The 27,311-nt window shown below is 58.1% G+C and overlaps 1 protein-coding gene across 1 annotated transcript in view; it reads right to left on the reverse strand.

The window, feature by feature from the left end:
• The window catches only part of LRP5 (LDL receptor related protein 5), a 104,031-nt gene extending 77,727 nt beyond the window's left edge, over window positions 1–26,304 (reverse strand). Inside the window, exon 1 of the mRNA XM_060607501.3 lies at window positions 26,085–26,304. Within this exon, the coding sequence (XP_060463484.2) occupies window positions 26,085–26,148 (64 nt within the window). The 5' untranslated portion in view covers window positions 26,149–26,304. The remainder of the gene's footprint in view (window positions 1–26,084) is intronic.
• Window positions 26,305–27,311: the final 1,007 nt, after the last annotated feature.

A 27,311-nucleotide genomic window follows, 5' to 3' on the forward strand; every position in this document is an offset into this window, starting at 1 on the left:
CAAAGGTCCTGGGGTGAAGCATGCGGGAGGAGCATACGCTGGTTCTATGTGCTTGCTCCTTCCCGCCAGGCAGCCTAACTATGTGTCCAAGACCCTCTGATCCCACAGCCCCCTGCGAATCAGGGGTCTCAGCTGTCTGCCCCCCAGGTGAGACGACTGTAGCTCTGGGAAAGGCACTTGACCTGCCCCAGGTCACTCAACTCAGGGACGATCCGTTGACTTCTGGCCTGAGGTTCCGGGCAGTGAGAAGAAGGAATCACAGGAAGAAAGTACAACGTAAGAGGGAAGAGGAGGGGAGGGCGGACAGGCTGAGAGCAGGAGCCACTGGCCTGGCCACCTCCCAGCTCCAGAACCCACAGGCATCGCCACGAAAAACAGACCGTCACCTGGTGGCCGCGGATACCGGGACAACCCTTCCAGAAAACACTGTGGTAACGGGTATTAAGGACATAAAAACATCTAAGCCCTCTCCCCGGGGATCACCCTTACAGGAATTCATCCCGAGGAACACCCAGAGGAAGGAAAAAGGTCTTGGTCACGGTATTTGCTTTGCTGCAGCCTTACTTGCAATAAAAAATAAACAAAATGCCTCCCGAGTCAGAGGTAACCAGACTATCCTGTCAGCGCAGTCACATCCACACACATCACGGGAAAATGGTTGCGGTAACATCAGAGAACGTGTCAGACGCCGCGTTAAGTGAAAACACCCACACGCCACCTCCCTGTAAGCCCCGGTTTGTACGAGATCCGCCGATGCGTGAACGCTGGTGGGGGGGGGACAGGAGACTGGACAAGGGAAAGCTAACCCTGTTGGCTCTCTGGGTAAAATCACGTTTTATGTTTCCACCCCAAATTCCATTTAGGTTGCTACAAAGTTATCTGTGCAAACGCATTTCTCAGGACCACGCGTCAGAAGGGCCACGGGCCGGTCGGCCCTCCCACCGCTCAGGCCTGACCCTCTCGGACTGCGACGTCTGGTCTGGGATGGGGGTGATCACTGTACCTGTGAGGCCGCGAGGCTTGGCCAGGGCGATGCATACGAAGGCTCGGGCCAGGAGCAGCACGACAGCAGCCGGGCGGGCCAGCGCCGAGCCAGGTCTGTTCCAGAAGAACATTCACGGACTCGGACGGGCCTGGCCTGTCGCCGGGAGATTTGGGGCAAGACTTTAGAGGCAGGAAATGAGATCTGCTCTTTATCAAAAGGTACTACGGCTTCCCAAGCAGACGGAATCTCCCATGACTTTCTTCCTTGGTCCTGGTTTCCCAGTTGGCTTAAGCAGGCACAGAGTACCCTTTCCGTGACCCTGGGTTTCCACGGCCCCTTCTTGGCCTGACCCTGGGGACCCCTCACGGAGTCCTGCGCTCTCTCTACGCCTCTGTGGTGCCAGGGGCCCGGAAGCAGGTGGTCTGACGTTCCCGGCACGCTCGGCCGCTGTGGGACGAAGGCCGGCTCCTTCTCCCTCCGGCCTTGGGTACCAGGGCCCGTGATCAATTTCCAGTCCCCACCGCAGCAGGAGCCTGAAACCCCAGCACCAACCATCCCCCTGTTACCCCGTGTAAGCACATCCACTATTTACACAGAGAATTCATAGCAGATGTCCGGGCTTCCGTCGCAACACCCTGTATTTTATGCTGTTCACATGGTGACGCTAAACACAAGCGACGCAAGGTAACCCAATCCGCCGCTCGTCCACCGAACGAGCAACGCTTTTAGTACACGCCCTAGTGATACTCACCAAGCGTTACGCTGCTCGTCGCCGAGCAGGCAAGGCCTGGACACAGAGCTGTGGATCCGTCAGCCGGGAGCAACCCTTTGTCCCACGCCAGCCCCACGGGGAAGGAAGACTATGCAGGCCCACATTCGAGGAGCCCAGAAACCGACGGGGCAGGACACACGCTGCGCACGCAGTTAACCCACGCGGGAAGAAACGGCAGGTGAGGGCCACGGTCAGGGGGTGCCTGGAGCCTGAAGGAGACCGAGCCGTCAGCTGGACCTGGCAGGCTTCCTGGAGGAAGGGAGACCGGAGCCTTGAAGGACGATTAGGGAATGCTGAGCACGTCTAGGCTCGACACCGAGATGCCCCTGTGCACTAAGTTAATTTTACTCGCGACGGCTTACAAGCCACTTACCCAACACCTAACGGCCCCGGGTGCCTTCTGGCAGTTCGTCCAAAAGGGTTTCGATGCTACCCTCTCGCACACCCGTCCCCACGGGCAGGCGCACCACCACCTCTCCCACCTGTGCCACTCGTCCGGTGCTCCCGGGTCCACCTCCACCTTCCCTCTGCTAGTCTCCTGTCCGCCTGTCCAGCCCTGCAGCAGCACCGAGCAGACCCCTCCTGACTCTCCCCTCCCCATCCCCTCACACATTTTACAACCGGCTTCCCAAGTTCCGCAGTCTCTGTGGGGATCTTTTTATGGAAGCTTCAGGTTCTCACGGCACGAGAAAGCGAAACCGTCACGGCTTGGCTGGCGGCACAGAGAGGTCCAAACGACGCTTCTCGCACTACGGCTCGTGGCGGCGAAAGCCCGGCTTCGGGAGCGCGGGAAATGACAGCGGGCGGTAGATGGAGGCGACGGCCACACAACAGCACGAATGCGCTTCACGCCGCTGGACTGGACGCTGTGTAATGGTTACGATGGTCAACTTTACGTGATGTGTATTTTAACACTGCTACTTACAATAGTAAAAATGAAACCGGATGGTGGGGCGGCATAGAATATTATAAGCTACTGTAAAGAATGACTTAGAACTACAATTACAGTCTTCGTCCAGGATTTTGTTTTTAAACTTTTTAACGTTTATTTGTTTTTGAGAGAGAGCGAGTGAGTAGGGAAGGGGCAGAGAGAGAGAGAGAGAATGAGCAGGGGAGGGGCAGAGAGAGAAAATGAGCAGGGGAGAGGCAGAGAGAGAACAAGCAGGGGAGGGGCAGAAAAAGAGAGAGAATGAGCAGGGGAGAGACAGAGAGAGAGGGAGACACAGAATCCAAAGCAGGCTCCAGGCTCTGAGCTGTCAGCACAACTCGACGCGGGGCTCGAACTCATGAACCGTGAGATCATGACCTGAGCTGAAGTCAGATATTTGACTGACTGAGCCACCTGGGCGCCCCCAGGATTTTGTTTTTAGATGTTGGGCAGTCATCAGAGCATGTCCACGATATGCTATTTGTTTATTTCATCCAGTGTAGACTCATTTATTCCTATCCCATTAAATGGGTTAAGACCCAATATTCCCATTTACTCTGATGTCCATACCTCCCTGGACTGGGATAGTGAGAGTCCCTTCACACTGGCTCTTGCACCCTCTTGGCACGTCCCCATTACCCGCTGAGGATTTCTTTACTTTCTGGCCCAATGACACCCTCCGGGCATAGGTGCCCTTTCCCCTGCCCCAGCCCTGGAGCTGGCATCTCCTCTGAGGAGCCCTGGTTCCTCTCCGGGGACAGTGGGACAGAAGCCCAGACCCAGGGGCTCCTGGGGGGCTCAGTCGGTTGAGCGTCAGACTTCGGCACAAGTCACGATCTCACGGTTTGCGGGTTCGAGCCCCATGTTGGGCTCACTGCGTCAGCACAGAGCCCGCTTCAGATCCTCTGACTCTCCCTCTCTCTGCCCCTCCCCTGCTCATGCTCTCTTACTCTCTCTCCCTCTCTCAAATATAAATAAACATTAAAAAAAAATTTTTTTTTAGAAGCCCAGACCTGGGCATCGGGCGTGCTCACGGCCACCTGAAAGTCACCGTCTCCGGGGCGAGACAGAGACAGAGGTAGAAAAACACGGGCGGGGACCACCCTTTTAACCCACACATCCCATCTCTGAGCTTGCCCACTCGCTAAGTTGTACTCACAACCGCCAGGTCACTGGGGGAGCCTCTGGGATCGCCCGCAGACACACATGCACGTGCACAGCCTCAAGCACCCGCCCCGCCCTCTTGTTTCCGCTCCCACATTGCACACAAGCGTCCTTTTCACGATCTACTACTTAGTGCCACGCTGTTCACGCTTCTGTGCATTTTGTCGGGGGATGTCACCGTTAAAAACGGCCCCCAGGCCTAGCGCTCGAGTGCCGTCTAGCGCACCTCCGTGCAAGAAGGCCGCGGCGTGCCTGGGAGACAAAACACGCGTTCGAGGGGCTTCCTCCAGGCACGACTCACCCGCTGCTGGCCGCGCGTTCAGCACTAAGGCACCAGCCGCACATACCAAATAAGGTGTCTTTAAACAAAAGCACATGGGAAACATCATGTGCTCATCGGCAGAGGAAGATGTTGGGTTCACGGGAACCCAACCCTGCGCCCCACGAACGACGGTTCCGTATTCGCGAACCCAGCGTGCGCGGGGACCCCGCAGACCACGACTGCCGCCAACACGGAGAATCGTCTGCACGAACGCGCACACGCGTTCATACACACGTGCGCCTAGAGCCATTTCTGAATCTCCTTCCGCGTGTCCGACACGCGGTACCAATCCGTGAGGGTGCGGGTGCCCCCTGCAATGTCACCCAATGCCCTGGGGCTGTTTCTGATCTTTCCTCCCTTGCTGGGTGTGTCAGTATCTTCTCCAAAGTGGAAACCTGGCGTTTGTGACTGGCAAGCTATTTACTCATTCGCTCAACGTAACCGACTTCCCAACTGCCCCCAGTCTCTGCCGCCCGCCACCACTCGCCGCACCCCGCCTCGCCTCTCGGACGCCAGGAGCCCCAGGCCCTGCTACCCCCGGCACCCGCGTGCCGCACCCCGTCACTACCCCTCTTCCTCACGCGCCAGGAGCCTACATGTGTGCACCGGGACAGGAAAGGAAGAACGGAGCCCTGTGTAATCGTGCTGAGTCCACAGATCGTCGTGGTGGGAAGTGACATCTCCCGGATATTGTCTTCCTACCCCTACGCCTCCTTTAGTGTCCTTCTAACAAACCGTATCACTTTTCCATACAGTCTTGCACGTTATTACTTAGATATAATCCTAGCTACTTAACTTCAAACCATCATTTAGGGCGCCTGCGTGGCTCAGTCGGTTGAGCATCCGACGTCGGCTCAGGTCATGATCACAGAAGTTCAAGCCCCGCGTTGGGCTCTGTGCTGACAGCCAGGAGCCTGGAGCCTGCTTCGGATTCTGCGTCTCCCTCTCTCTCTGCCCCTCCCCCGCTCACACCGTCTCTCAAAAATAAACATTAAAAATTTTTTTCTTAATTAAAAAAAATAAAACTAGCATGATGCTAACAGAGGAACTACAGAATCCCCTTGAATGTTATGACAAAGCGTGAAACTTCAAAGGCACTGAGGCTGGGTGGGGGGGGGGGGGCGGGGAGGAGTGTTCAGGGCAATGTGGAAGCCTCTCCCCAACCCCCAGGCAGGAAAGTTCTATTTCCCCTGTAAGAGGAAATGCACGAAAAAGCGCAGATCTGGCTAAAATGACAGGGATCGAGGAGAAATCTGTGCGGCCGCCAAACTGCAAGTGAGCTCGGCTCCCCGGCTCTGCGCTCAGAGACGCTCAGTCCCTCACCTCCACGTGCAAGAATCACGCACCTGACGGCCAAGCACAGAAGGCAGGGACTTGAAAATGGCTGTGGCCCTACCACGAGCACCGACCTCGGCAAAATCCAACCGCTGGTTTCTCAGGGCGACTTCTCGATTGACGTCACAGTAAATGCCCCAACTCCCTTTAACGCAGGCAGCCCCTCGAAGCCGGGGGCCTCCCCACCCCGCGCCTCGGGCCCCCGGCCCCAGGGACGCACCCTCCCGCCCTTCGCGGCTCGGCGACCACAATCCCAGCCACAGTTTTACCTTCCGTCTCCAGCCTCTACCCAGTGACGACGGGCTCCGCTCTGCGACACATTCCGCGGCGGCCTCAACGTTCTCCAGGGGAGTCTTGACATTTACAGCAATAATAAAATGCTCGGTTTCCTTTAGCTGAACAGATGTTCTGCCTTTTATGGAAAAGCTCTGCAAACTCAAACTTGCTGGCCTGAATGGGCTGAGCCGGGGTGGAACCCTCTGTGACATCTCCGGGCGCTCCGGGACGGCTCTGCTCCCCAGGCTCCCTCCTCACCTGACCTGTCACGGCCCCCTCCTCCCCCCCAGGCTCCCCTCCATGCCCCCACTCCCACCAGAGGAGACGAGGAGAGCCCACCCTCTCCACCACCGTGCCTGCAGCCGCTCCTACCCGCAAGCCCCTCCGGGTCCCTCACCGAGCCCGGGTGAGAGCCGGGTCCTCTGCGACACTGCCCAGCTCGGGACAGGGATGGGCCAGCTGCCCAAGGGGACGTGAGCCTTCGAGGCTGCCCCTGGCAGGCAGGGCTTCTGGCAGAGGGCCCTCCTTCCACCCTCCCATTCCAGTGCCATCCAGCTAATGACCCATCCATCGATGGGGTGTGTTGACATGTGCACAAAAATAATGAATAAATATGACAGTTCGCTTCAAATCCAGAGCAGATACAGCAAGGTTGGCATAAGACTATACATAACCCATCACAAAGGCCTGTTTATCTATCCCCAAACCAAGGCTGCTTTTATTACAACCACAAGGGTGGGGAATTCAGAACCGACAAAACTTGAGCGGTGCCTCCTGGGGCGGGGCAGGCGGGGGAAGGCTAGAAAGCAGCTCGAGGAATCTTCCGGAACAGTGGAACACCTACTCTCGACCTGGGCTAAGGCGGTGAGCTGTGGACATTCCCCAAGCTGCTCTCCCAAGGTCGACGCACATCACGGGCGGCAGAACCAAGGCCACAGCCTCTCACCCCACCTTCCCTGTCCCAGCCCAGCCACGTGGGTCAGTGCCCTGCCCTCCAGGCTTGCCTCTCACCTGCTGGGCTCCTGGCGTCTCCCACCTGCTCCCGCATCCAGCTCGATCGCCCCATTTCTGCCGTCTCTGAGCTGTCACGCTAATCTCCCTAACACACACACACACACACACACACACACACACACACACACACAGTAATTAAACCTGAGGTCCAGGCAAGTTTCCCGAGCAGGGACCACATTTCAAAGGTCAGGGAAGCAGATGAACAGGAAACCACAGGGGCAGGTTCGGGGGGCGGAGCAGGAAAGAAGAAATCAGCTGCAAGAGATACAAAGAAACTGAAGTTTCAGGCAGTTCAGAGCAAACAAAGCCTAGAGGACACAGGCTCATTAAAGGGTTTCCATTAAACAGGGAGATGGGCTGGGGGTCCCCACTAGCCCCTGCACGAGGGGGGCCGTGCCCGGGGGCAGGCAGGCGGATGCTGCAGCCAGAGCAGAGGACCAGCCTGGGCTCAGCCCCTCGGGAAAGTCCAGGGGCACAAGCAAAGGCCCAGGACCTAGCACAGACCCACCGAGTGCCTGCCAGAGGGACCCCTGAGTATCACCTGGGGTAGCCCACCGCCCCCAAGGGCCTCTCTGAGGGTCCCAACCCTGGCCCGTGTGACCGGAACCCTTCCAGGGGTGACTGTGCGGCCCTAAGTCCCACCCCGCAGGGGGTCACCCCAGCCCAGGACATCTCCAGGGATGACTGTCAGAGGGTCATCAAGCCTCCCACCTCGCAAGCCCCAGAAACCCCTTCTCGACTGAAGCCGGCTCCCCAAAGCCCGGCCCCCGGCCCAACTCCCACACGGGACAGCAGACCCCAGAGAGATGGGCAGAGAAGGGACTGGCATCTGCTGTGGGCCCACTCAGCCTCTACCTTAACCCAGTTCAATCTCATAACACCCCCACCCCTGGCCCTGACAGAGGAGCAAGCTTTATTTGGGGGGGGGGGGGGGTTATCCCTCCAGCAGCTGAAGTCCACACAGCAATGGGCAGAGCCAAGAGGTAGAACCCCAACCCTAAGCTGGCTTCTGCCTCACCCCCTGCCACCATGCCACATGTCACCCAGATCTATCTCGGGGGATAAACCCCAAAAGCAACCAACAAGCAGCCTCACAGAACATAAAAGTAGACACCCCACGTCTCTTGACATGAGTGGCTAAGAGCTTACGTTGACCTTGGATTCAGGCACAAAGCTGGGCCACTCCACACTGCCAGCAAACGGGAAGGATGCCCAGAGGGGACAACTGTGAAGAAGTCACCCCAAAGCAAGGGTGACAGGGAAGAAGAGTGCTGGTGATGTCCCATGTCCCTTTGGGCACAGCCCAGCTCACACACCAGTAGTCGACCTTTTTTCCCCCCAACCTGTAAAGCCAGCCTAGGAAGAAGGGGACACAGTCTAGCACGGAATTGCCATTTTAAAGGCTCTGAGAAGTCCCGCAGTGAAGAAACCTACGTCATGCTCTATACCCAGGATTTCCCGAATGTATCTGATGAAAGAGCACCTTTTAGTTTTGGCCCAGGGGACACATTTTGAAAAAATACCGGCCTGAAGGTGAAGCGAAACAGAAAACACAAAGGTAAAACTGAACAGGACACATCCTCGGAGAATGGGCAGACACCACAGGTCCCCAAGTGCTGGCCATCTCCAGCTCGGCACACTCACTTGCCACCCCCAGCCACCTCCTCCCCCTTTCATGGACGAGAAGCCTGATGTCCACCAAGGCTGGGGGCTCTGTGGGGCCACATGGTCTTCTGGCCAGAGAGGACGTCTGTCCTGACAAAGAGGCTTTCTCCACCTGGTTACCGGGAAATCGTCCGCGACAAACCACCCCACGTACAAATGATCCAAGAAGCTCCAGGACATTGGTCCACACGGGCAACAGAGCATCCGAGCCCTGCCAACACCGCCCAGAACCACAAATGACCCACCTGACCCAAGGCCACGTCCTTGACCCTGGCCCCAGAAGTGCACCGAAACCCCAGAGCTGGTTCCAAGGCCAGGGAGGGGAGGACCCAGCCCACACCAGGGCCAGTTACCTGAGACAAATCGCCTTTTCCAAAACCGAGTCCACAAATGGAGCCCAGCAGTGGTGGAGGTCAGGGTGTGGTTATGAACCCCGCAGAGATTTCCCTGTGAGGGAAATTAAGCCACATCTCCTCTACCAACTACGCTTTAATTGGGCAAATATATAGATTTCCCTGCAGTGACCGTGCAGGTGCTGACAGGTGAGGGGGCCGGAAGGAAGCGGGCGGTCAGGGCTCACCACCTCGGTCTCCCCCTCTAGCTCTCTCGTGCTCTCGCTCACACGCGTGTGCACAGGCTCCCACGCACGCACACACTCACTCTGCATGCCTGAATTTAGCCACCGTGGAATGTTACCAACTCACTGATACCTAGGACAAGTTTGTAGGAAATATGACATTTGATTTATGTCTGCCAATGTGCGTTTGCACTAATTAGAAGGTTTGGGGCAGAGCAGGGGAAAATATGTATTTCAAAGTCCCAGTTTGACTTGCCAGAAACCAGCCCGTTACTAACATTCTTATTTTCGACAAAATATAGCATTCTGATTACATACCATTTCGGTTCAACAGCTCCCCGCTCCCGGAAGTGGCCCAAGGCCATGGCAGAGACTGACTCGGGGGCCCATTCCAGCGGATGGGGAGGCAGTGGCTTCCATCCAAAGCCCTGAGGCCCCATGGAAACAGGCACCAGGTGGCCACTCAGAAGGTGAGGCCACCCAGGAGAGCGTCTGGCCTCAGTGTCCTCCCCACACGCCCTTATAATGAAGTCGCCTATTTAAATGCACCGGGGGCTCTGCAGCCTTTCTCCTTGACAGATGAAAGAAAACAGTTTTATAATTCAAATGCCAATTAAGGGGTAGGCAGTGGGGCCTGGGGCTGCCAATTTTAGTCCCCGCATGACCCCAAGCAAGTTTTGCCGGCTCTCCTAGCCTTAGTTTCCTCATCTACATAATGGGCACCCAGTCCCCAGATGGGCTGCAAGGATTAAATGAGTCAATCGAACAGCCCTTAGACCCCACCTGCTACACCGTGAATGGGTAGTAACTATGAGCTATTTTTACTTATCAAGTCTAGGTATTTGTCCCATGGGTGCTCTGAGGCAGGATGCATTAACCAAAAACTAAAGATTGCGTTAAATGCATACCCCAGAGAAAAATGCACACCCCAGGGGCGCCTGGGTGGCTCAGTCGGTTGAGCGTCTGACTTTGCCTCAGGTCATGATCTTGCAATTTGTGAGGTCAAGCCCAGGTCGAGCTCTGTGCTGACAGCTCGGAGCCTGGAACCTGCTTCGGATTCTGTGTCTCCTTCTCTCTCTGCTCCCTGCCCCCCCCAACCAACTTGTGCTCTGTCTCTATCAAAAATGAGTAAAATATATAAAAAAAAAAAAAAAAAAAAAAAGGAAAAAATGCACACCCCATAGAAAATATGTTTTTAATTTTTTTAATGTTTATTTATTTTTTGAGAGAGAGAGACAGAGAGTGAGTGGGGGAGGGGCAGAGAGAGAGGGAGACACAGAATCCGAAATGGGCTCCAGGCTCGGAGCTGTCAGCGCAGAGCCCGATGTGGGGCTCGAACTCGCAAACGGTGAGATCATGACCTGAGCCAAAGTCAGACGCTTAACTGACTGCGCCCCCCAGGAGCCCCCCACAGTAAACATTCTTTTTTTTTTTAAATTATTTCTGTTATTCTTTTTTTTTTTTCTTAACACTTATTTATTTTTGAGACAGAGAGAGACAGAGCATGAATGGGGGGAGGGGCAGAGAGAGAAGGAGACACAGAATCCGAAACAGGCTCCAGGCTCCGAGCCATCAGCCCAGAGCCCGACGCGGGGCTCGAACTCACGGACCGCGAGATCGCGACCTGACCCGAAGTCGGACGCTTAACTGACTGAGCCCCTCAGGAGCCCCCCACGGTAAACATTCTTAATGGAGACCATTTTCTAAACTGTCCTAATTGCAAGCTTTTATGGGGTTCTTGACAGCCCTCAGAAATCAACCCAAGTACAGCATGTGCGTGTCTGTGTGTCCGGTTCACACGCACACGTATCACCCGTCTCAAGTCAGAGGAACAGGCCAATCAGTTGAGGAAGCCCTGAGGCCCTGCCGGAGTCTGGTGACGCCCACCCGCTTCCACCCGGCTCTCCAGCCCGCCCTGCATCTGCACCGTGTCCCTGACACCTGTCCTTTGGGCAGGGACCAGTACCTGATGCAAGAAAGAAAGAAGGGGCCGGGTCGGCCCCAAGTCACGTAGACAATACCATGTCCCAGGCGCGCTGAGGCCACGCAGACACAAGAGTTCCACGCGCGGTGACACGGCAAACTCGAGACTCAGGAACACAGGTGCACACCGGGGCACCGCTAAGCCCCCAGCCTGCCAGTTGCCACCCGGGGCAAGCAAGACCGCCGAAACCCGCAACGGTCAGCGGGGTCTCTAACCGGGCTGGCACGGACTGGTCGTTTCCGCTGAGGCGGGAGAGGGTGGGACCGTCACAGCCCTCCCCCCCACGCCCACCGGCGAGGAAGCCAGCGTCTTCCCCATGTGGTCACAGAGATCGAATTGTTGTGCGCCGCAGAGAGGAAACGCGAACTGAGCTCAGGATGCATTTTGGAACTGGCAGAAAAGAACATCTGGGAAAGGAAACGCACTTCAGAGACAAACATACCTTTGTGCCGGCTTTTATTTTCTTTACGTGTTGCAAAAAATGGTAATAATAAAGACATGCCAAAATCTACCATCACGCTACAAAATCTCCTTTTTATGGGGCAAAACCGGGAGGCTCCGCTTTCAAGTGACCTACTGTTCCTGCAACAAAAGCAGCCCGCTGGGTGCCGAGGCCTCGAGGCGGCTGCCGGGAGCCAGCCCAAAGACCCGAGGCTCTCAACACCTCTGTTCCAGGCAGAGCGGAGTGGACAAGAACCATCCTCCACGTGGTTTAGCCTCTGGCCTCCTGGTCCCTGCTGAAGCCTCTCGGAAGCCTCTCCGGGCACTGACGTGCCTTGAAGAGCCAGAACCTCTCCGTCTTGAATATTTTATGCAGGTTTGGGGGCTCCCTATGAAGTTCGGCACCGGAGACCAGCTCTGATCATCCTGGGAACCAGCTATGCGTTGGGTCTAGAGGATCGTAACCATGTGGAGAAGCCCAAAATTAGGGTTCAGAGGGGCCCTAGGTAAGCGGACGAGGGGACAGAGGCACAGGGGGACTGGGTAACCTGCCCGAGGTCACCCTCCACTAATCAGCGACAAGTACTCGAAATTCATTCATTCTGCATAATGGGGCCACTGAATGACCCCCAGGTCTCCCCACAGAAGGGTCAGACAAGCCCCCGAGGCCCTGCGGTGACCCTACCGCGTGCCAACGAGGAAGCCCAGCCCCTCAACCTCTGCCCCTCTACCACCTGACCACACATCCGGGTTGTCTGTTCCAGGACAACCCCTCTGTCCTCAGGGAGGAGAAGGAATGGAACAGAGAGGTGCACCAGCAGCCTGGGGCTTCGCACAGCGAGAGCCAGTAGGTCCCAGAGGAGTGCGGCTTTGGGTGGGGGGCAGGTCAGGCTGGTGGGTCAGCAGCCCCTCCTGCTCACCCCTGGGGCTCCCACCCCAGGCCCCCACCGGTCATCCCGGGGCAACCCCACACAGGGTTCCGATTGTCCTCAGACTCAACGCTCCCATCTGTAGGAAGGGGGTGTGGGCGCACCAAGTATTAAAACCACACAGCAGAGGCAGCTGGGTGGCTTCGTCTGTTGAGCGTTGGATTCTTGATCTCAGCTCAGGTCTTGATCTCAGGGTTGTGAGTTCAAGCCCGATGCTGGGCTCCACACTGGACGTGAAGCCTACTTTTAAAACACACACACACACACACCCCACACAGCAACCCAAGAATGCAAATCCACACTCAAATCCCTCATAGGGACCACCCAGTGCCTTCATGGGTGCCTCGGGGACTCTACGCGTGGAGCTAAATGTCTCCCTCACAACGGGGCCTAACGTCCCTGTCACACACTGAGCAGTGAGTGCAGGGGTGGAGGGAGGGGTGCCTGCCCCTCACCGGCTCTCCCCTCTCCCCACACGTAGGTCAATGCTCTGAGCCTTTTTGTGACCAGGGAGGCACGGCTAGCCTCCCTGCCTCCAGGGCTGGTGTGAAGGCCAAAGTAGTAGGAGAAGGACCCGCCAGACAGAAGAAGGCAAATGCGGCAGGGAGAGAGGCCACCGTGCCGGACGGAGAGGGAGTGACCAATACTGAGGAAGCCAGAGTCCGTATAGCACAGGAGCCAGGCCCGGGTAACAGGCACGGGGTGGAGAGGGGCCCCCCTGCACACCTCACCTCCAGCACAGTCACTACTGACTGAGGGGCAGTTCTAACCCCGCCCCGGGTCTGGCCTGGGCCAGCCATGAGGACAGAGCCGCTGCCTGCCTGCGTTCATCCTGTTCCAGGGGCCTAGTTCTGGGCCAGGCACACAGAAGCACCTGCTAAAGGCTTAAATTACTCTCGGGCTCGAGGCAACAGGAAGTCAGGAAAGCCAGCTCAGGCCCAGGAAGGGATGGGCAGGTCCCACCTCGGCTCTTGGCCGGAGGGCAGGTGCGGAGGGAGGGCCAGAAGCTCAGGGCTGCGGGGTCTGCTCCCCTCTGCCAGAGAGGAAGGTGGCAGTGAGAGACCCGGCCTGACACACGGGCTGGAGGGCAGCCTCTCTCACCAATCACAGAGCGCCTACTGGGCACAGGGCCCCGTCAGCAGGCCAGGGCAAAGGCACTGACCGTCCGCAGCCCAGGGCGGGGAAGGCAGATGGAACAGGCACCTCACCTGAGGGGGAAGGCTCGGTGCCCGGACTCCCTCCTCTGCCTTCGGTGAGAAGCTGATGGGGCGGGAAGACCGACAGATACAGAGGACCGGAGATGAGTACTGGCCGGCCAGGTGCCCACCGCACTGGAGAGGTCACCCCAGCCCCGGTCCTCAGAGCCTGCCAGGCGGGCCAGTGAGCAGGCTGTCGGAAGACAGGCACAGGGAGAGAAGAAATAGGGGTCCGTAATAACTTCCTCTGGGGAGGGAGAGGCAGGGGGTGTGCTGGCCACACCTAGAAATCAATGGCGGGGGGGGGGGGGGCTCCAGATGAAGGCACAGAGCAAAAATGCCCCCTGGCCACACCTCTGACACAGCAAAGGTCCAGGAAGCATCCCGCCCCACACAGCCCTGTGCACCTGTTCCCCAGCCCCACGGCTTCCGGAGCCCAGGCCTGCCAGGCTTTACCTAGGCGAGGCGGCAAATTCAGAGTGATCGGGCTCAATATGGCCATTATACCAAAACAGTTTCCACCTTCTAATGAGCCTGAGCTAAGATGGTTTCAGCCAAGCCACCGCTTAGCTGGAATTGAACCTGACTCCAGAATCCCCCGAGGGCCCTCTCCCCGGAGAATAACAATTATGATTGTAATAACAGCCCTAATAGATAATAATTATTGAGCACTCACCAGGAGCCAGCCCCGTGCTAAGCACTTTGCAGCCACGCTACGTCCTCGGGCGACGATTACCCCCTGACAGGTGAGGAAACTGAGGCCCAGAGGAGTTAACTCACTTGCCCAAGGCCCCAGAGCTGAGAGCAGAGCCAGGAATGTGGGCGGGGCTAGAACAGGTGGAGGCGGCCTCGGCTGCTGGCGGGGGCTTCCGGGCCCCCAGGGCCCCGGGGGGCTCCCTGCTGGGATTCCTCTGGCAACCCCCTCAGCTGTTCACAGCGAACCTGGGGGACCAGCAGGGAAGGAGGCTGGGCGCAGCAGGCCCTCAGCCCGGGGAGGGGGGCGCAAGACAGACTCTGCTGGGAGCCTGGGGGGGGGGGGGTGCGGTGCTGGATGGAAACACACACACACACACACACCATGCCACAAGTGTGACAGTGGGGTGACCTGCCTGGGTACTCGCCGGTGACCCAGCTGGCCTTTGGTACTAGACAGAGGCGGACAGGAAGAAACGAGGCCCAGCTGTCTTCCCCACACCCACAAAGAGAGGAAGGGGGACAATTAAGCAAATGTGTCCCCTAACACTTCTGACAGGGAGGATCTGAACGCGTTCCTAACTCTGCACTCCCGCCTGCCTCTTCGTCCTGTTCTGCTGACACAAGCTAGTGAGGTTCAGGAAAACCCTGAACTTCTCCAGGTCCCAGACGCCAGCCATCCAGAAGATCGGTGATTTCATGCCGGGAGACCGTGGAAACCCTCTCTCACCAGTCCCCGGCCAGGCAGTACCCTAACAGGATCGCTCAGCTCAGCCTGCGTGGTGGGGTTCCCACCTCTGGCCACATTCCATTCCGGTGGGTGGGGCCCCAGGCAGGCCTTGCTGTGCAGAGAGGTCTCAAGAACTGGGCCACACGGGGATGCAGGAGCCCGGCTGGAGACCTGTTCTGAGCAGGTCTTTCTGAGAGGTGCTCTCGGTGCGGAAGAGCCGAGTGAAGACGTCCCTGGGAGGGGCAAAGGGAACCCCGAGCCTCTGCTTCTGGCAGACTTTCCAGAGCTCCAGCCAGCCGTGCCGGGCCACCTGCATGGCCGCACTCAGTTAAGCAGAAAAGGTTATTATTCCACAAAGGTGCTTTCCTCAAAGGACACAATCTTTCCAAACAAAGCGAAAATGGTTTAAAAACTAGAAATGGAAGCCAAATGGACGAAATTTGCTCTGTTCTGTTCTTTGGTCTTGAGCCTTCCTGCCCGCGCACTCCAGGGCTGGCGGCACAGAAGCCCCCAGAAAGAAGGTAGGGATTAAATGAGAACGAGTAAAGCCTCAGTGGGGGCCACATGGGCAGAGACCTCCCTAGGGACATGGCGCTCCGTACCCAGCCCGGCAGGTCGGGGGGGGGGGGGGGGGGCCGGGGAAAGGGAGACATGCTTTGGGGCTGCTCTGTTCACAGACACACGCCAGGTGGTCACCTGCTCTGCAGGGACAGGCAGTGCTGCGGCCACAGCTGACCGGCCCCGCACACCTCTTGGGCCAGGAGGGCACATTTAAGTCCCCTGGGCTGGGCCTGCTCCCTGGCAGGCCTAGGGATCCAGCATCTCAGCTCTTGTGAGCCGATTCTGCTTTGGCCTCGGGAAAGAACTCTGCGCAGACACAGGTGGGACCGCGAGAGCCCGCACAAACCGCCCCTGGGGAGGGTAGGTATTTCATGGACACAGGACTCTACGGTTAAGTATGTTCGAGAAGCACAGGCCTTCGCAGAGTCCGTACCTCAGGGATACGGGTTTCTATCGGGGGAGTGGGTCCCACGCTTGGCCTCAGGAGCCTTCTGTTACGGAGGACAGGTGTTCTACACCCTGGGAAACACAGCAGCGCTGGATGCCGTGATGCGGTGGGAGCCTACCAGGCTGCAGATCTGGGGCCAGAGGAAGTAAGGACGGGTAAGATTTGCTCCCTGGACAGACGAGGCCTTGGGGACCCCGAGACAGCTCCTGAGCATGTAAGCATCCACGCCACACCAGACAGCAGGTGGAGGGACAAACGTGAAGACAGCCTGTGTCCCCAAGCCCCCTCGGGCTGGCTGGCCACGGAAGGTTCCGGACTCTGAGGAGACAGATCCGTCTGGAGAAGCACTCAACTCCCCCGGGGGAGCACAGGAGGGGGCTAAAGCCAGCCTGGGGGCAGCATGGAATAGCAGGCCAGAACGTTCCAACTTCAGATGTTGGGAAACTGGTGGTGTTTTCGTGGAAGACGTCATCTGGCCGGAGTGAACGGTAAACGGGCAGGGGGAGGCTCCCGGACACCTGCTAGAAGCTGGTGTAGTCTCCCGCCCCTGTGGGGGGCCTGCAGGTGAGGCCGGGGAGGGGCGGGTGGAGAGGAAAGGGGCACCCGGAGACCGGGGCCTGCATCGCAGAGGAAGAAGGGGCGTCAGAGGGAACCGCACGCTCCAGCCTCGGTGAGGAGGACTCCTGGGGGTCCGAGACAGCGCCCGCTCCAGTCCCCTTTCCGCACAGAGTCTGCTCGGGGGAAAGTCCAGAGAAACGGCCTGCCCCCGCAAGGGCAACGCGAGAGCACATCTTGCTGGAAGCCGCTTTGCAGCGGGACGTCGCTTGGGTCACGGAGAAGGCCTGCACCTGGCAGGGCAGACTCCAAGGTGGCACCCGGCTGCCCGTGGACAGTCTGGAAGGCACCCAGGCACCCGGCTGACATGTTCTGGCCGGGGCCACGCGCTCGGGCGGCTTTTAATACCCTATTGAGCAATTTCCTAAGAGTTTGGCTAGGCAGGTACCGCCTCCCCATCTGGGCTAATAAAGGGGTGCAGCCCAGGTAAGAAATTAAAGTTACTCACATTTTGTTCTGGAGGGAACCAGGGGAGGGGAGCAGTAATTTACGCGGTAATTAGATTCGCCTCCGGGCTAACACTGGAATTAGATGCATTAGAGCTTGTCTCCCGAGCAGGCTGCTGGCGTGAGGGAGCCCAGAAGCAGGAGCGTCGCAGGCCGTCCAGCACAAATGTCACCTCGGAAGCACCCCACGTGCAAACAGGAAGCAAAAACCTGAAGGCTGGCTCCCTGTGAATTTACTTCCACAGCCAAGGATCAGCTTGCTTGTCGAAGACCACTGCTCGAGCCCAGCCCTGGGACACCCGTCCGGCGTCACCGTTTACCGTCGCCGGATCAAGGGCTCAAAGGATGGAACCTGATAGGCTGACTCTGAAGCGTATCACTAAAGAATAAATGTACAGGAACAGTCAACACAATTTTCCGAAGACAACGATGAAGGGGGGAATTGCATCATCAGTCCTGAAATACACTATGATGCTACGTACAGAGGTTAAAACAGCACCCCGGAGGGGCGCCTGGGTGGCTCAGTCGGTTAAACGGCCAACTTTGGTTCAGGTCGTGATCTCACCGTTCGTGGGTTCGAGCCCCGTGTCGAGACCCATGTCGGGCTCCGTGCTGACGGTGTGGAGCCTGCTTGGGATTCTTTCTCTCTCTCTCTCTCTCTCTCTCTCTCTCTCTCTCTCTCTGCTCCTCCCCCCCCCCCAAAGTAAATAAATAAACTTAATTAAAAAAAAAGAGCACACTGGTACAGAAAGACACCAACGGGTCAACGGAGCAGGACACAAGGTCCCAGAATCAGGAGCCATGCCTTCTGTGGACACTGCACATGAAAGTGTCAGTGACATTTTAAATGAATGAGGATATGATGGGCCTTTCTGTCAAGGTGTTGGGACAGCTCCCTATCCATTTATAGGGGCACACCAGGGACCGTCCAGATCCCTACCTCACATGTTATACCTCCCCAAAACCGGATAAACCAATGTCTGAATACCAAACATAACACCAAACGATAACACCAAAACACCAAACAATAACAATCCTGGAAAAAAAATTAAGGAAGAGGTGTTTATAATCTGGGGGTAGAGAAACAAAGCACAAAACCCAGAAAGCTTAAGGGAATAGACCCAGAGTTTTGATTACGTGAAACTTCTTAATGCCTTTACAATAACAAACCACCAGAAATATGGGTGAAAGGCTACAGATCAGAAGACGACTCTGGAACAAATATAACATAGAGTTACTCTCCATGCCAAATAAATAGCTCTTGCAAATCAGTGAGAAGGATGAACAACCCAACAGAGAAATTTTATTAAGTTTATTTATTTACTTTATATCCACACTATGAAATACTACGTAGCTTTTAAAAAGATCTGAAAGTAAATGGGGCTCAGTCAGTTAAGGGTCCAACTTCGGCTCAGGTCACGATCTCACGGTTCGCGAGTTCAAGCCCCGCGTCAGGCTCTGTGCTGACGGCTCGGAGCCCGGAGCCTGCTTCGGATTCTGTGTCTCCCTCTCTCTCTCTCTGCTCCTCCCCCACTCGTGCTCTGTCTGTCTCTCAAAAATAAATAAATGTTAAAAAATTTTCTTTAAAAGATCTGAAAGTAAAGATACAGGAAATGCTGAAGATATGTTAGCAAGTAAAAAAGGCTACAGCCACAGGCAGATGGTGATTGGGCTTATGTGTAAAATAGGAGTCTGTGTTCAAAATCACATAATCCACTTGCTACAACATGTGTTAAAGGTCTGGTCATAGGCAATAAACAAGCAACAGGAACCACGGTACATAGTTCAGCCGTTCCTACGTATTCGTGTGTGTGTCGCATTTAAATATCCGTAGACATCGGCAGCTCTCCCTGTCCATGGGCCCTATCCCCTTGCTTTAATAACATCATCTTTTTTGCACCTATAAAACATAAGCAAATACTTGTACGTATTTGTGAAAGAAAACGGCTAACAAATACGTATGGAGACGCTCGATCGGCCATCGGGAAGACGCCGATCAAAACCACAACGCGGGACCAGGATGACCGGAAGCAAAACAGAAAACAAAACCAAACAAGAGGTGACGGGGATGCGGAGAAATCGCCCGCTGCTAGGCTTGTAAAAGGCGGCACGCTGAAGGAGACAGTCTGATGGAGCCTCAAAAAAACTCAAGCCCGGGGGGCGCCTGGGTGGCGCAGTCGGTTAAGCGTCCGACTTCAGCCAGGTCACGATCTCGCGGTCCGCGAGTTCGAGCCCCGCGTCAGGCTCTGGGCTGATGGCTCGGAGCCTGGAGCCTGTTTCCGATTCTGTGTCTCCCTCTCTCTCTGCCCCTCCCCCGTTCATGCTCTGTCTCTCTCTGTCCCAAAAATAAATAAAAAACGTTGAAAAAAAAAAAAAAAAAAAAAAAACTCAAGCCCGGACTGACACGTGGTCCAGCAACCCCACGTCCGGCCGTTCGCCCCAAAGTGGAGGCAGGGACCCAGACGGAGGCGTGCACAGCCGCGTCCTCAGCAGCATCGTTCACAAGAGAGGCGTCGACAGCCCGGTGTCCCCAGCCAGCAGGGGACCAGACGAGCAAAGCCAACGTGCCCTCTCCGAACAGGGAAACATTCCTCAGCCATACAGGGGAACGGCGTTCTGTCACCCGCTGCAACTTGGATGACCCCGAAAACACCACACTGAGTGAAATAAGCCAGACGCAAAAGGACAACCACGGGATGACTCCACAAAGACGAGGAAGGGACCACCGGCCGGCCCACAGCCACGGGAAAGCGGAAGAGAGGTTACCAGGGGCCGTAGACAGCGGACGACGGGGTGTGACCCCCTTCACGGGCACGGTTTCTGTTTCAGGTAACAGAAAATTCTGGAAATAGATAGTGGTGATGGTTGCACACCCTTGTGAATGCAATTAATGCCACTGAATCATACATTTAATGTTTGTGTTTTTTTGAGAGAGAGAGAGAGTGTGAGCAAGGGAGGGGCAGAGAGAGAGGGAGACGCAGAATCCCAAGTGGGCTCCAGGCTCCGAGCTGTCAGCACAGAGCCCGACGCGGGGCTCGAACTCACAAGCCGTGAGATCATGACCTGAGCCGAAGTCGGAAGCTCAACCGACCGAGCCACCCAGGCGCCCCAGAATCATACATTTAAAAGTGGGGAGGGGCGCCTGGGTGGCTCGGTCGGTTGAGCGGCCAACTTCGGCTCAGGTCATGATCTCACAGTTTGTGGGTTCGAGCCCCCATTGGGCTCTGTGCTGACAGCTTGCTCAGAGCCTGGAGCCTGCTTCGGATTCTGTGTCTCCTTCTCCCTCTCTGACTCTCCCCCACTCCGTCTCTCTCTGTCTCTCAAAAGTAAATAAATGTTAAAAAAATAAAAATTAAAAATAAATAAAAATAAAAGTGGGGGGAAAACGGGCCGGGAGGGCAGAGCTGGGGAGACCATACTCTAGACCTGACAGTGCAGGATCCCAGGAGGGGGAGGGGGACCCCGAGGACCCTCAGGGAAGCCACACAGCCCAGTGGAACAGGAGCAGGGAGCAGCAGGCCCAGAGAGTGTGTCACACAAGGCCCTCCCTGCAGGAGACCACCCCCGCTCCCCAAAGACCCCCGAAGGGAGAAAACTGGAAAACTTCATGCGGGAAAATGCCTCCAGAGTTTAGGGCCAGCTGGTTTCCTTTTACAAAAAAAGGAAACTGAGGTTCATGGAACGGAAGTGCACCCAGGGCCCCACAGGGAAGGGCCCGGTGTGCGTGTGCCGTTCTCACAGGCTCCCGCCAGGGAGAGGAGCCTTAACCAGGTGCCCCTGAGACCCCCAAGAGGCTGAAAACCACTCTCCCCCCTGAGCGAACCTTTGCTTCCCTTAAACGCTAGAAAATGACATCAAGGCAAACTGAAAGCACTCAAGAAACATACACTAAATACCAACCAAGAAGCGGGTAAGAAAATACCCAGAAAGTACAGTATCCCCCCACCCCTGCCAAAGGGCTCAGACGTGACCTCACCATGAAAACCTCCCAGGGGAAGAGAGACCTCGAGCAAGAAGGACACGGGACAGTGGACATGTGACTCTGGGCACGGACTCCATCCGGACCTGAGGTTCCGGGGCCACACGGCTGCCGCCACCCCAAGAATGTGAGGTGAGCGCTCCCCTGGCCGGCGGGCAGCAGGGCGGGGAGGGGGGTCGTGGAGGGTTAACCGTCCCCAGTTAACAGATGACGGGGCTGCTCAGGGATGAGCAGGACATATATGCACAAGGGCCCCGCATGGCTCGGGGGAGCGCGACACCCTTACTTGCCAGGGAAGGGTCAGCAGCCAGCTTCAGGGCTATCAGGCACCCCTCGGGGACAAGCCCGTGCCACACCCAGACCCCCAACAGGTCTCACCGCTCCTGGCCGCCCTCCCAACCTCCCCCCCCCCCAAAAGGCGGTCTCACCTTGACTCTGACCATGCCCTCCAGCACTTTGAAAGGAAACCTGGGAACCTAGGGCGGGACTTTTTTATGTCCTTCCCAGTGAGGCCTGTCTTGGGAGAAGAGCCTCCTGGCCGCTCCCCACGGACACTGGCTCACTGAACCCCACAAGCCAGATGCCACAGCTCACCTTTGCGGGTGAGGAAACGGAGGCCAAGGCCAAGAGCTAGCCAACCACTCCCAGGGCTGAAGAGAAAGCAGAGACCAGCCTGGCACAGTAGCAGGAGGGACCCCGCCGCTGTCTCAACAGGTCACACTGGGACCCACGCTGTCCCCGGGACAGCCCCCAGGGCGCCTGTCTCACACCACTGCTTCCTAAGCAAATGTGCCAGCAGGCCCCCGACGCGGCCCCTCACCGCCACCAGCGCCTCCGCGATCCGAGAGCGTGTCAAGTGACTGTCCGAGAAGCCGCACAGGCCACAAATGTCCAGCGTCTCTCAGGGCTTTGGCAATACTGAACACAGCGCTAAGCCCACCTCTCGGCATCGCCCCTCCCAGAGGCCGCCACCGGCCCTTGGCTTGGCCCCGGCCTCGGCCACCAGCTCTCACGTCTCTGAACCGAGCTGTGGACCTCAGGACAAATCTGTTCCCTCCCGGCCTTGAAACCGCTTGCCCTGTTCCACACCCCACTCGGGACACCGCGGCCCGCGCCTGCCGAGAGGTCCCCAACCAAGATCGATCCGTCTATGGGCGGAAGCACCCAGAAAACGTGACACACGGTCACAGAAGCAGCCAGACGCAAGAGGCCTCCGTGTCGTATGACACAATGTATATGAAACATCTAGAACACGCAACTCCATTGGGACAGACAGCAGGCTGGGGGCAGGTGGGGGATGGGAACTTACCGTTTAACGGGTGTGGGGTTTTATTTTGGGGAGGTGGACACGTTTGTAACCAGACTGCCGCGGTGGTTGCCCAGTGTAGTCGTGTATTTATGGGCAGTGGACTGTATGCTTTAAAAAGGCTAATTTGAGGGGCGCCTGGGTGGCGCAGTCGGTTAAGCATCCGACTTCGGCTTAGGTCACGATCTCGCGGTCCGTGAGTTCAAGCCCCACGTCGGGCTCTGTGCTGACAGCTCGGAGCCTGGAGCCTGCTTCTGATTCTGTGTCTCCCTCTCTCTCTGCCCCTCCCCCGTTCATGCTCTGTCTCTCTCTGTCTCAAAAATAAATAAACGTTTAAAAAAAAATAAAAAAATTAAAAAAAAAAAAAAAAGGCTAATTTGATATTACAGGATTTTCACCGCAATTAAAAAAAAAAAAAAAATCAACTCATCACCTTTCACCTAGGACAGATCTGGCTCCAGCCTGCATTTCCTATCCCCCCGGACTAAATTCTTCCAGAAGCTCCCACTGCCTTCTGGATCACGTCCAATCTCTGCGTCGTGATCTGGCCTCTTTCGGGGGAGGACACCACCTGGTCCTCGAGGACGGGACTCAGAGACAGTGAGGAAAAGCCCCCCTGGGCCCACCTCTCCCATAGCTGCACAACCAGCTTCTGCGTGCCTGTCTGCCCCCGTAGGCAGAACATTCTGACGGCAAAGGCACACTCATCTGCCATTCTAGCCCCGCGCTTCACTCGGCACCGGGGGCCAAAGAGTCCTAAGAGCTGACCAGGTGCCAGGCAGGCGTTAACTCACTGAATTAGCGGTCAGAAGTATTATTATCCCATTTTACAGGAGAGAAAACTGAGGGACACGAAGGTGGGCTCCGCGGCGCAAGTTCCCCCACATGGCAACCACCAAGGCTGAAGACAGACCCTGAGTACTCAGGCTCCGTCCACCGTGTCAATCACCTCAAGAGACAATAAGCCAGTGTTGCGGCAATAAGCGAGTCAGGACAGCGGACTAGATACCCAAGGTCGCTTGCAGAAGAAAAACCCAGACTGTGGAAATACGGCTTTTGGACGTCCCGGCCAGAAAGATCAAGGACTCGATCACGCAAGAGGCAATGCAGTTCAGCTGCCACCGGTCTCACACCGAGGCCGGGACGGTCCCGACCGCCTGGGGTGGGGGGTGGGGAGAACCAGACGAAGACCCTGGACACAGAGAAGCCAAGGAAGCCGTCCAAAGCCAAACAGCTCCCGAGCACGTAAACGCAGGCTGGTCTGACCCCAAAGCCCCCACGCTTCGCTTCGGGGCAGGAAGCCTCGCTGAGTCCTCACCTGACTGCACCCCCACCCCCAGCGGCGTGCAAATTCTGCTAAATGCCTGAGCGGTGAAACAGCGCAGCTGAAATTAAATGGGTTCCAAATGCGACAGGATCTCCACAGCAAATGTGGGATACCGGTGGACTGGGTACATTCTTGGGTTCGAAGGGGAGAGTTAAAAAGCACGTGGGCCCTGCTTTTGAAGAGCAGCGGCAGTGGGGGAGGGCGGGGGCTCCTCTCTCGGTGGCCTCCGGCCTCCGCCCAGCATTTTCGTTAACTCAGCCCCCACCTGCTGGGCCCTTCCAGTGGGCCGGGCAGTAGGCATCTACAGGAACCACCCACAGGCGGTTGGGCGGTGGGGGGAGGTGGAGAGGGGGTCCTGGACAGGTGGTCCCTACAGCAAGTGCTGTGGGGCCAGAGGGGAGCGGTCTGGGCCTGCGGAGCTGAGCCGGGGAAAGCCATTCCCAGCACCGGGCCCGCTAAAACAAAGGCATTTCCGTGGGCTCACAGCTTCAAATTGCAACAGGAAGCAATCAGGAAAAATAATTAGGTACCAGCGTACTGGCTCGACTCCGGACCAACGCAGAAATCGGGGACAGTCAAGACAGTGGTGCAGAAAGGGTGCTTCCTCCTCCTTCCATTTTGGGATCGGATTGCCACATTAGCCGGGGATCTAAAACCCTCATGCTGACATGCTTCCTAATGTAAAAATGATCAACTCTATCTTTGCCTCATACACGACTGAACTCCACAGACGTGATTCCTTCCCCTTGGGGGCTTGAACCACAAAACGGCAGGCATCCGACTCCAGCAACGTCACCCCAAAAGGGACAGGAAATCCCAAACTGCACCGAAGTGAAAAGCACTATGGCTGGCTGAGAAACCCCACCTTTAAAACAAACATCTCCCCCCCAACCCAAAAAAAAAAAAAAAAAGAAAGAAAAAAACCTTTTGCCTCCGTGATCCAGGCATTTCCGGAAAGAAAAGCAGCAGCGTTGGTCTGAGCTGCCCAGATACTGTCATTGCTCTGTCGTCACCTTGTTTTGCTGGTATCAGACATGGCTGAGAAATGTAAACCCGCTCCGGAGGGAGATACATTTGGGGTGAAACCGCCGGCATTCTCTAGGCTTCGGCTGGGAGGCAAACGGACGTGAGGAAACTGTCCCCTCTACGCCCCCCCAAACCTCAGGGAAGGGGCTGCAGCCCTGGGAAATGTGACCACAGAGCCTGGCCGGGACACCTCCCTGCAATGTCCACACTGGAAATATTCAGGGAGACAGCTGTTTGCCTTAAAGAGGCCCAGACAAAGGGACCTGAGCCACCCGCTCCCACCCCACCCCCCAAAAAACTGCTACCGGCAGCAACACAGCAGCCCGGGGAGCCCAGGACTCCGTGGCCCCGTCCAAGGCGGCCAGCCACACTCCAGAAAAACAAAACACTCACGTCCGAAGAGAATGATTTAGGTAGCGAGAGATTTGCTCCAAAACCACATGGCAATCTCCAAATTAAAAGAACATGTGTAGCGTTTCACAACGCTTAAGTTTCCTGAGCCCTCCTGACCTCAACTCCACCCCTCGGGACACACCGAAAGTTGCAGAGAAAGGTCCCCGGGCCCTCGATCTGCCCCCCAGGGTGTGCACAAGTGAGGCACCCGCGCGCTTCCCGACCGCGCCGCGCTCCGCGACCACGTCACCCCGCGCGGCGGCCCCACGAGGCCACCCCCGGCGTGGACACCGGCCGCGGGTGCCACCGCGGGGAGGAGGGAGGGGGGCGGGCAACGGCCCCACGGGTCCGCCGGGCACCCGGCAGGTGTCGGTCCGCTCGGAAACCGACAGCCTCGCCGACGAAACGGGGCGGCGCGACAGGCCAGGCCGCCCGGCGCCGGGTCTGAGAACTTTCTGTGCAACTTCGATCAGTTCTCGGGGCCGGCGGGCCAGCCGCGCGGCCATCGGAAACGGGCTCGCCGAGGAGTCCGCGACGCAGGGCGGCGAGGCCTGCCTCCCGGCCGACAGTCCCCGCCGTGCGCCGGCCCCGCGGCCCGGGGTCCGCAAGGTCCCAGGGCGGCCTCGCCCGGCCGGCTACACGCGGCCGCACCGCCGAGCGCGCCCCGGGGCCGCGGGCAGGTGAGGACCCGCCCGCGCCGCACCTGGCGGGGTCGGCGCCGCCCGCGCGCCCCGCTCGCCGGCCCCGGGGTGGGGGTGGGGGGGCGGGGATCGCCCCGGCGGGACGGGGCCCGGCCTTCCCGGGAGGGGCCCGGGCGGGCGAGACAAAGGGCCCGCGCGCGGCTCCCCCCCCACCCCCGGGCGCCGGGCACCCGCGGCGCGCGCCCCAACTCGCCCCCAACTTGCAAAGTCGCCTCGGCGCGCCGCGCACTTGGCCGCCGGGCCATTGTCCCCGCGGCCCGCGCCCACCTACCCGCGGCGGGGGCCAGGCTGCAGCAGAGCGCGAGCAGCAGCAGCCGCGGCGGCGCCGCCTCCATGTTGTCCGGGGCCGGGCGGGCCCGCGCGCGCTCACTCGGGCTCCATGGCGCGGCGGCGGCGGCGGCGGCGGCGGCGGCGGCGGCTCCTCGCGCGGCTCCCGGCGCCTGCCGCCTCCCCCCCTCGGGCGCCGCGGACCAGGACGGCGGGGGAGGAGGGAGGAGGCGCGGGAGCGGAAGCCGCGCCGCGTCTCCGCCCCCCGCGCCGCCGCGCCCTCCCGCGGGCGCCCCCCGGAGCCGGCCCGCGGCCCTCCCCGCGCCCCCGCCTCCCGTGGGGCTCCCCGGGGGCGCGGGGTCGGCGCGGGCTCGACAGCCCGCGGGGGAGGGGGGCGCTCCGGGCCACCCCCCCACACCCCACCCCCACCCCCGCCTCCGATCGAGTTCCGGAAGCAGGTGGGTCACCTGTGGAGCCACCGGGACCCGGCCTTGACCGATGGGGAAACTGAGGCACGGGAGGGGGGCGGGGCGTGGGAAGGGCACGCGGCGGGGCAGCCGGGAGCCCAGAGCCGGGTCGGTGCGCTCTCCCGAGACCGACCGCGGCCGCCCAGGCGGGGTCCGGCCCCAAGACACCTGTTCTTGCCGGGGAGGGCAGAGGAGGGAAGAGGAGGGAGCCCGCAAGTCAGAGACAGAGGCTGAGGACGGACAGAGGCTCGAGCCGCAGGGGTTGAGAGTGGGGGTGGACTTCGGGTTATTTTACTCCACCAAATACATCCCCTCTACATTAGTTACGGTACACGAAGCAGCAGACACACTGTTCTTCCAAATATGCTTCCCGCCCCTCTGGGATCGTAGACCTCTCCTTTGGTTCAGAAAGCAAACATGGAAGGGAGCCCCCACCCCACCCCCATCCTCCCGGCTCTGTGCTCCCTGAGCCCGCAGCTCAGCTCTGGGCCCTGGGGGCGCAGGGCAGGGGGGCGGGGAGAGGGGGCAAAGCCCTGGCCCTGGGGCTGCTGGGCCCAAGTCCCAACTCCAGATCTGCTGCTTCCTGGAACCAGGTGTGCCCTTGGGCAGATCTACATGTAACCCCTCCAGGTAGTCTTTCCTCCTTTAGAAAATGGGTATAGCTGTGCCCACCTCGCAGGTGCTGAGAGAGCCGGCTGTAACCCACATGAACACCCACATAGCCAAGGGTGTGCGCACTCTTCGTGTGTTTGTGACAACTTTAC

The sequence above is a fragment of the Panthera onca genome, chromosome D1, assembly GCF_046562875.1.
Source record: "Panthera onca isolate mPanOnc1 chromosome D1, mPanOnc1 haplotype 2, whole genome shotgun sequence".
Classification (NCBI taxonomy): domain Eukaryota; kingdom Metazoa; phylum Chordata; class Mammalia; order Carnivora; family Felidae; genus Panthera; species Panthera onca.